The 10,351-nt window shown below is 38.2% G+C and overlaps 1 protein-coding gene across 1 annotated transcript; it reads right to left on the minus strand.

Annotated features, from left to right (window-relative positions):
* Window positions 1-4,598: 4,598 nt before the first annotated feature.
* On the minus strand, window positions 4,599-8,623 carry pdcb (phosducin b). Its single transcript, XM_026946872.3, has 4 exons — window positions 8,526-8,623; window positions 7,132-7,185; window positions 5,884-6,032; window positions 4,599-5,108 (listed from the first exon to the last, which is right to left on the minus strand). The coding sequence occupies exons 1-4, from the start codon at window positions 8,542-8,544 to the stop codon at window positions 4,599-4,601; spliced, it is 732 nt and encodes a 243-aa protein (XP_026802673.3). The 5' UTR covers window positions 8,545-8,623.
* Window positions 8,624-10,351: the final 1,728 nt, after the last annotated feature.

Genomic DNA, 10,351 nt, shown 5'->3' on the forward strand with positions numbered 1-10,351 from the left:
CTCAAGTTTCCATTAATGAACAGTGGATAAGTTAAACAAAATAGACTTCACGTGAAAACTATAATGAATTTTCGTGGTTACACAGTTGCACTTTCTGACCAAACAATATACAGTTATAGAAGGGAATTATTTATAATTATTTATAATCGCACTATCCGGTGTCACCCAGATGAGGATGGGTTCCCTTTTGAGTCTGGTTCCTCTCAAGGTTACTTCCTCATATTGTCTCAGGGAGTTTTTCCTCACCACCGTCGCCTCAGGCTCGCTCATTAGGGATAAATTCATAAATTTAAAATTTATATTCTGAATTTATTTATTTCTGTAAAGCTGCTTTGTGATAATGTCCACTGTTAAAAGCACCATACAAATAAAATTGAATTGAATTGAATTGAGTGTCTAGAGCTGAGTGGCATACAGTATACTGTATATCCGGTGTAGTACATTCTCCCTCATAGATTGGGGTACATGGGTCTTTCCAGGGGAACATTCAGGAAGAACTGGGTCTTCTTATTGAGCCCTTTGGATATCTTCTATTATTGCCCAGGTTACAGGTGCTGCAATAAATGACTCAGAGAGGAAAATCTCAGGAGATTATTTGACTTGAAGTTTTTCATAGATATGTGACAATGCATCAACTTTAATTTTATGACCCAGGTCTATATGTCAAGGTAAAATTACAATGTGTAAAAAAGAGGTCCCCTCTGGCTTGACAGGTTTTTGATCATTTTGCGGACTTGATATACTCATGATTTCTGTGGTCAGCAAGGATGAGGAATGGAGGAATACTTTGCTCCCTCAAGCCAAACATAATGGTGCTGTAGCATTGACCATGTGGTCAAATATAATGGTAGCCTAGGTTAGCGCTCTTCTGGTTATTAAAATGAGAACCTGACAGATTTTATCTACTTCCCTAGAGACAGCAGTGGGTGCACTAGCAAACACTTTCCAGGAGAACCGTTTGTCAGGTAAGACAGTAGGTGTATGGTGATGAACAACTTCTGGGGGAGCGGAAGAGAACGGGTTACTCATGTGAGATCCCAGATGTTGGGGTGGCTATGCTCTAGGTTCTCCTCTACAGACCCGGATGATTTCCTTCATTGCCGTGGAAATCTACTGTAGTCGTTGAGCAGAGCTACCCAGCAACTGATCTTGGGAGGCGATTGCAGAGTGAAGATCACAAACCTGCTGGATCCATATTTTAAGGCAAAGACTTACATAGGAGACTCAGACAGGTGGTTCATTACAGTCATACAATAAATATAGACAGGGTCAAATCCAGGTACATACATGGAGTGATCTCAGATATAGATGATTCCAGAAAATGTGGTCAAGCAAATGGTCAAGGTCACTACACAGGAAATTGGAAATCTTGTCTTGGTATTGCCACGGTCTTGGCCTACGAAGACACAAAATATTTTTTCCAACACTACCCAGGACCTTAACGTCATTTCCATGAACATGTCCTTTAATGTTCCCTGTTACAGCGCAAAATGTAAATGTCTATCTCTGCGTGTGGAGTTATATAGCGCCTGTAAATTTGAAGTGACTTGAATGAATCTTTTGAAAAGTTAGCAAACCCTGTGACATTTCATTTACCTCACACATGCTTCCAACCCCCAGTTAGGGACAGTACAGTGATATAAATTAGGATTATAAAAAACTATGCATGTTTGTGTTAAGTTGCAGAAACAGGAGTGGCAAATAGAAAAACCTTTGCATTTTTTTTTTACTGCAAATGTGTTGTAGAAATGTAATTACTACAAAATAACATACTTTGCAATAGCTACAAAAATGTCCTATAACAGGTTATACATTTGTCTTTGATCATATATGAAACTAAAAATGATTAGGCTTGTTACTTAACCATGTCTTCCTTCTGTTCCAATCATAAATAATAGAATTTTTTACATTTTTGGGAAGGTTTCTTGGCCCAAATGACACTGTAATGACCCCTGTGTATTTATCCTGTAGAGTGAATCAGCTGAATCTGCTCTAGTGGCTACTGCTTACGGAGAATTTTGCAGAATGATGTGGAATTTTTTGTTGAGTCATTTGTTTCATATTTTATTGCAGTCACTTATACTGATGTATTCTCTCTGTATTCTTTCTCTCTCTCACACACTTCCTCCCGGTCCTTGTACTATGGTAACACACTGAGAAAAAAAAAAAACACCGGTACATCCTCATGTGACAGCACTAGATATGGAAGCTTCCTAGAGTGTGTGCAAAAGTGTGTGGGTATGTGTAATTTTGATGGACATCTGCAAATTTAATACACGATCTCGGGATGTACTAACCTGTGCAGGCAATCACTGTTCCAAAATTGACTCTCCGGTTTAGTAAGTCACATTGTGAGTGCTAAATTAATCTGTTTGCATTGACCACATTGCTCTGTCCCTATTTTGCAATTTTCTGGTGAAAGGCCCCAACTTGCATATTCATGAAAGTAAACATGCAAGAATTATAATCCTGCATAGTCAAGATTAGTAAAATATTACATTAAGATTAATTAATCAACATTGATTGATGAACAAATGATTAAATCTGTAATTATTTCAGATATAAAAATAACACACTACAATTTGATAGCACAGCAGTAAACAGGCTCCATAAACAACAGACTATATAATACATTTTTACACATGAATATCAGAATAAATCTTTAATTTAATGTTTGTTGTTGGTTTGTTTAATTTGGGACACACCAGAATATGGCTTAATCAAAAAAGTTAACATGGGGTCAACACTGTCTCTGCAATGCCCTTCAGTGACATTTGTGTCTGAGTTTTATTTTGTGTCGTGCGTGTTGAATGTGAGTGCATGCGTGGACCCGTGATGACATGCCTGAAGAAAGGCGTCCAGACAAGCACAGGGATTTTTAGGCTACACGCTCTCACGCAGGCGGCCCTGTGGCAGGAAACACTGCAAGACTCTGTTAAGGTGTGACACATACACAGAGCTCACTGGATTAAAAAAATCTTTCAGACCTTCAGGTCTTTGGAGGATGTGTGCACACCTGCCCAGCCCAGAGAGAAAACAGACAAATTGAGACTATTAAGGTAACTATTAAGGTTAAGGAAATTATTTAACAATCGGTTATGTTAAGTTCAAAGGATTAAGGCTGAAAAAGGAAATGTTTAGCTGAGCTTTCCCAGAAGTTATGGTGAAGTTGCATGCCAACACTGTTTGTTTCTGGATTATGGTCCAGTGGTGAAAAAAGTTTACTTGACTGAAGTAAATATACCTTGATCATAAAATAGGCCTCTAGGCAAAAGTGGAAGTCTATGTGTGCATTACGTAGGTCTAAATGTTTAAATTCGTAAAGCCTGTTTATTTCATTGCCATTCATTTATTTTGATGGTCTAGTGGAAGCAACTGACTGCGTCTTCATTACGTAGGCTACCACATTCTTCCATTCAGCTATGCTACATCATCTACTGCAGTAGCTGCAACCATAGAAATCACAGTTTCTTTAATAATTTTATTTAATGAATACAACTAATCCATAAACTAATTCACAAACTAATTGTAATAATTACATGTCACCTGGGTGTTAAGTATTCATTTATTGTAATTTTTGGCTGTCAGTTGGGTTCTTCTTCTACATTTCATCCAGCATTTAACAGGGCACCACCCTAGTCCTATTTTATTAATATACATTACCTAATTAAATTAACATCTGGTTAGAAGATTGATAAACATTTACATTTTTCATTCATGTCTGTTATAGCACAGCAAATCTAGTAAAATCTAGTGCTAAATGATAAAGCAGCTTAAGTTAATTAAAACAGAGCTTAGATCTGAATCCAGTAAGAAGATTAGAGTCAATAACAGTCGCAGAGTCTTACAGCATAATGATGTGGCTGTGTGGTGAAAGAGACGCGCACTCTGATGAGCCCAGATCATTAGGATTAGATATACCCTGTGCTCAAACTGTTAGTGTAGGAGTGATAATCAGCCATTATCATGGCAATGGATTTTTTAAAATTTGAACACCAGTAACAGTAAAACTGTTCAGTGATTACATATGAAATAATGTTCACAGTGAGTCCCATGTGATAGCCACTTGATAATATAAGCTGACCTGACAGGATTTATGAGAGGATTTGTAAGATGTATTAAATCTGGCTAATATGAGCTAATGGGACTGGATTTCTGAGATGATTCTAATTTATATTGAAACGTGATTTCTATCTGATTCATAGATACTGGGGTTTTCTTTTCTTTTTTTCTTTATGTCTGGAAAATGTAGCTATTAGTGTCAGATTTATGTAGTTACTAAAAGGCCAATTAAAATTATCATAATGATACACTTGAAATTGTCATCATACAGATGCCAAAGGGGAAGTTGGGCTGAGGATGCTAACTATAACGCTTCTATTTCCTGTATTTTTAAAGTAAAAGCAGTACTGAAAAATTTTAATAATTCCAATAATAATAACTGACCCAGCAATCTGGTAAATAAGAACCAACAATTTTGGGCTATGTTTAACCCAGCCATTTTTAGATTGTACTATTGCTTGTCACATATTAACCTGCAGAATAATGAAATGAAACTATCTTCCAGCATGATCCCTTCCCTTCTTCCACATTCTCGCTCACTCTACATCTGCCTCATCGCCACATGGCCAGAATTCTTTTTCTGGCAGCAGTCCATATTCAGTGAGGAAGGCCTCCACGTCTGTGGCAAAGAACTCATCATTGAAGTGCTGTGTGATAGCTAAGAAGTTTCCCAGCATCTCTCCAGCCTTGTAAACAAGCACAGCTGGTAGAACGCTGTCAGAGAAGTGTTCGCCTGCACCAGAGACAGCTGTGTTGATGCGGCAGAACTTGACGCTGGGATACTCAGCAGCTAGGCAGTCCAGGCACCTGTCCAGCACCTCACAGCCCTTGACACCGGGTTTATAGACATGCACCACCACTACAGTGAATTGGTGCTCCTTCTCAATTACCTCAAGAAATTCCTCACCGCTGTCTAGTTCATGCACTCCACTGAACCTGGGTCCAAAGCTGAGGCGCTCATGCATCTCCTGCATGCATTGCTTGCGGTACTTGCGTAGACACTGCTCATCATCCTCCTTAAGCAGCTCATACTCCTGGATGCTCATCTGAAATGATAAGGGTGACCAGAAGAGGTTGGGAGAGGGCCAGGTTGAGATGATCAGAAATATATAAGATCAATACAACGCTTAAGTACACTACATGGCCAAAGGTTTGTGATCACCTGACCATCACACCCATATGTGCTTCTTCCCCAAACTGTTGCCACAAAGTTGGAAGCATACAGTTGTATAGAATTGTACCTTTGTATGCTGTAGCTTTACAGTTTCCCTTCACTGGAACTAAGAGGCTGAAACCTGCTCCAGCATGGCGATGCCCCTGTGCACAAAGCGAGCTCCATGAAGACATGGTGTGTGAAGGTTGGAGTGGAAGAACTCGAGTGTCCTGCACAGAGCCCTGACCTCAACCCCACTGAACACCTTTGGGATGAACTGGAACACCGACTGAACCCCAGACCTCCTCACCAACATCAGTGTCTGATCTCACTAATGCTCTTGTAGCTGAATGATCACAAATCCCCACAGCCACGCTCCAAAATCTAGTGGAAAGCTTCCTAGAAGAGTGGAGCTTATTATAACAGTAAAGGGGGAATAAATCTGGAATGAGATGTTCAACAAGCACATATGGGTGTGACGGTCAGGTGTCCACAAACCTTTGGCCATATAGTGTACCTAGTTTATTTTGTTTTGTTTTGTTTTACATTTATGCAAGCAACCATGAAAATAAGAAGTTTTTTTAATCTTACTTTATAGTACTTAAACAGTATATTATATTTTGTTGCTATAAGAGAGTGTACAGAGTGCCAGCGAAAGAAAGACCTACCTTGTGACTTGAGTTACCCAGGGACTCATCCTTGAAATTGTGCGGGGATGACATCTGTTTCAGCAGCTCCCTCTTGTTGGGAGGCAAGGACTCCTGATCCATACTCTCCAGTTTAAACTTCCGCCAGTCATTAATTACTCCCTTTGGTCCTGGTGGCAATTGGGAAATTTGGGTAATAAATAAACTTAGTCAAGTGTCTTCCAACCATGTGTCAGATTACTTTAGTGAGAATCATATGTCATATGTCCCTTGTTAACAATTTAAATTAAACATTTAAATTTAATTAAAACCCTTTTAATCTTGTCATGTAATTGATTTTCAAATCATTCAAATTTAAAGCCAAAGTGAATGTGGCTTAAACCTGAAAGTTTTTTTTTTTTTTTTTTTTTATGAAATATGACCACAAAATAACAAAATGTCCCCAAAAACACTGGAAAACAGTTTATAACACAAAGGGAGAAATGCCAGCACTATTCGAATTCAGCTGGCCATTTTGCAAGCATGTGTTCTTAATCTCACTTGCACAGTTGTGTTTGTTTGTGCTTTCCTACAATATCTTCTATGCTCTGGAATTTTGGTGGATCTATTCGCCAAAATATAAACATTAGTAGCCAGGTCTAAACCACCAAGATCCTGACCAGGCAGTTGCTAAGAATATTATAAATGCATCTATCTTTCTCATGCAAGCTTCATATGCTCTCACCTGCAAGAAAGTAAAAACTCTAGTTTGCTTTTTTTTGTTTTGTCCTGCAGGATCCCAGTTCCCATGTGCTTTGTGAACCTTTCTGGCAAGCTTTCAAAAAAAAAAAAGAAAAAAATGCCTATAGAGGGCCTTGTATATGTATCTGTATTTATCTGTTTGGAACACATTATCTGTTAAATCCGAATAATGTATTCATATTCGGTTACATTCCTACACCTTCCATGTAGGTTGGATGGCACTGTCTTTTTAAATAATACTATTGGTATTAATTCTAGGATAGCTCAGCAGTCACTTTATAACTAATATATTTAATATTGATCTCACTTGAGCACCAAAGCATAGGTTAAAATAAACGAACATATACCCGTGATGGTGGTTCTGCTCTCTTCTGCTGGTTAATCTGTCTGTATAGTATGTTGAAGCAACTTATCAGTAACTCATGACGAGCTCCCAAAATGTGCTCACATTTTTCGGCATTTGGCATACGTCCTTATCCAGAATGTCTTACAGAAGAGAAAGTTACATTTTATATTTATCTCATTTACCTGTGTGAGTCACAGCCACCTCCTCGTCAACTAATCCTCTGTCAGACATGTTGTCTATATGGACACAGAAACAAAATGTGATATTTTGTGAGATGCTACTGAGCAGAAAAAAATGCATGAGCATTCTGACCTTGGGATGCCAATAGAAAAAAACAAAGACACTGGTTATTTTCCCTGGGATTACTCTGTGTTCGGAAGTAGGGGTTTGTTAAAGATTTATTAACTGTATATCTACACATAGCTTCAGAACATTAAATAACTTTTTGTGATTGACTAAAGTGGAGTTTAGCATCTTTACTCTACAAAGTGAGTGCTTCTCTCAGGGGAAATTAAGTCGATGAGGTTAGAGGATTATTCCTTTATCCAATTTATCAGCTTGGTTGGCTCTTAGCATGTATTAGTTTTTTTTAATTATTTACTTTTTTTTTTATTTAGTCCACAAAATGGTTGGCAATTGTAAGAGCAATTAATATACATTATGTTATTCACATTATTACAATTCCATCCACTATACATTGGTATAGCAATTTCCATTCTGTTAGGTTGATGATGAAAGCTGTGTATAGAGCTTCAGCTGATCCCTACAGTTTTGTGTGTGAGGCACCAGTGTAACATCTACACTGATGTCATGTAGGGCCTTCCACCACATCCAAATCCAAATCCAGACCTGACGTCAGGAGAACAGAGCTTTGTTAATTTCAGTCCTCACTCTAACTAGACACCTGTTGTGTGTTTGTTTTTGCAAGGACTTAGTGAATCCAATTTTTCTGATCCTCTAGAATGATACGTAACATATGCAGGCTTCTTTAAGATATCGCCAATTCACTTACCATATTACTCTTATTTGAAAATAAAGCAACAATTCTGAATCCATGATGGTGGATTTATGTGTCATCAGATAAAGTTAAAGTTATGCTGTCTTCCTTATAAATATGTATCAAATTATAAAAATTCATGTCGTTCAAGCTGCCGGTTTGGCATATTTCTTAGAATATCTTTAGACTGCTGGTCAACCAGGTCTGCTCAGTTTAAGTAGAACACTAGAATCAATAACTACCTGCTCCTGAGGTTCACTGGGATTGAGCACAAACCTTAATCCTAAAGCATTTAGGTACACCAGCCATGGGCCTGTGTAAATTACAACAAGCCTTGTTGAAAAAAATAATAATATCAAGACCTTGGAATTACAAGGTTGTATCTAAAATGATTTAAACATATAAATGTTCTTTACCATCTTACCATCTCTACCATCAATTTATGTAAGAGGTTTTCCACCACTGTAACAAAAAAACAAAAAAAGAAAAAAAAAACAGATCGCCTGGCTTCACAGGACCATCTCTGACAACCACAGTCCTAAAAAAACAGAACAATAGAACAAATAAGTGTCCTCTTACCTTTCTCTTCGCTTGACATTAGTCGGGCTGCTATGTGGTCAGCCTCTGCTTTGATGTGTTTTAGGCTGCTTGAGGAGGGCTTTCTTATAATGAGGCTCATTGGACAACACTGTACTATTCACTGAAATAGCTCAAGGTTCCTAAGAGGATTTAAATGCTGGGATTAGACTATAGAGCCAAGTTGAAACATAACCGAAGGAAGCGAGTAATGGCCGAATAAAACATACTGGAAGAAATTCAGCAAAATGAATGACTTTAGCTTATTTCTGATGTTTGGGAATGTACACTGGGAGAAGATCATACACTAACAGTCTGAGTCTTATCACAACTCAGCCAAATATGTCTTAAAAGTGAAACTGACCCCTTAAAAACACAAGTGAATCATGATCCTGATCCTATTTTTTTTAAACAATCCTATTTTTTTAATTATGATGGACATCCTTTTAACACTACTGATTTTTCTCTTGACCTACACTTTCTCCGTCATCATATCACATGCTCATTAATTTAAACCAAGGTTAATTTAATAGGATGGATGTAACATTTCTGGAACACTAAGACAGCTTAGACAGGAATATCTGTGCTAGATGACGTGACGAGGTAATCTCAGACTTGGAACCGTATACATCTTAATCTGGAAACGAATAGCACTGTAGGGTCAGCTTCTTCCTATACTCATAGATCATATCATTACAATCATGACAGAGCAAAGCTGCAATCGCTGGTGACGTGTATTCTTAAAGCTCCTAGCACATCAGCTTTTATGTTGTCATTGTTTGTATTTGGTTTCAAAGACAACTGAGTATTCTCTCATGTCATGAGAGAACCATGTCACAATACAACACAATAAACATCTGGGAGTGGGTTTTAGACAGTATATCTGAGTAGGTGTGCGAAAGCAAGTTCTATGGCAGAGTTCTGATGTCATCGGTGCCCACAGTTTCATGGGTGTGGTGTTGAAAACGATAAAATCTCACCTCTGCTAAGAATGAGATCTGTCGTCTGAAAATATCATACTATTGTCCTATCCTTTTCATAATTCCAGCATAAATATAACACTATTTTTGTATCATATTCATCTTCTTTTTACATAGGATATTTATACTGTTAACTTTGTTCAAAGAAGGTTACAGACAGCTTTGCATTACCCGGATTCAATTCTTCCAATCAGTAGACCAGAGCTCTAAATGCTGAGCCCCCACTGTGCTGTCTGATCATGTGTGACAAAAGACAGCTGACAACTCAAGAACACGCAGCAGACTCAGGGACTGCACATGAGCACATTTTTCTTGTGCCACAGCACTGTCTTACAAGGGAAAAAATGAAACAGGGAAACTGAGGCTCGGAAACAGTGGCTTTGACTTTGTTCATCACACATACCAGCTCGGCTCGGCTCAGCGCGCGAGAGAGAGAGAGAGAGAGAGAGAGAGAGCATGTAAATAAGCACACACAAATAACCAACACATGTGCCATGTTATTTTACTCATTAAACCACACCCACCTGCCACATCATCAGTTGCGATACTTCAGTAGATTATACCATAGTTGGTGTTTATAAGCCTTGATCCATGTGCCCCTTTTAACTTTGGGCACCTGCCCTTTTAAGGGTCTCTGCACGGCCTTGTTGTAACAATGCACCCTTTCATGCCACCACATTTGGATTGTTACTACAAATTTCCTTAAGGATAATAATGCCTTTAGATGTATTTTTTTTCAAGGTGCAATTTGTAGGAGGAATGCTGTGAATTTTGAATTTCATGCCATTAACAGCTAGCCTTAAAAGAAGTAGTTGAAAATTGAGGCATGTTTCATGATTCCAACCAGAA

This window comes from Pangasianodon hypophthalmus, chromosome 19, assembly GCF_027358585.1.
Source record: "Pangasianodon hypophthalmus isolate fPanHyp1 chromosome 19, fPanHyp1.pri, whole genome shotgun sequence".
Classification (NCBI taxonomy): Eukaryota; Metazoa; Chordata; class Actinopteri; order Siluriformes; family Pangasiidae; genus Pangasianodon; species Pangasianodon hypophthalmus.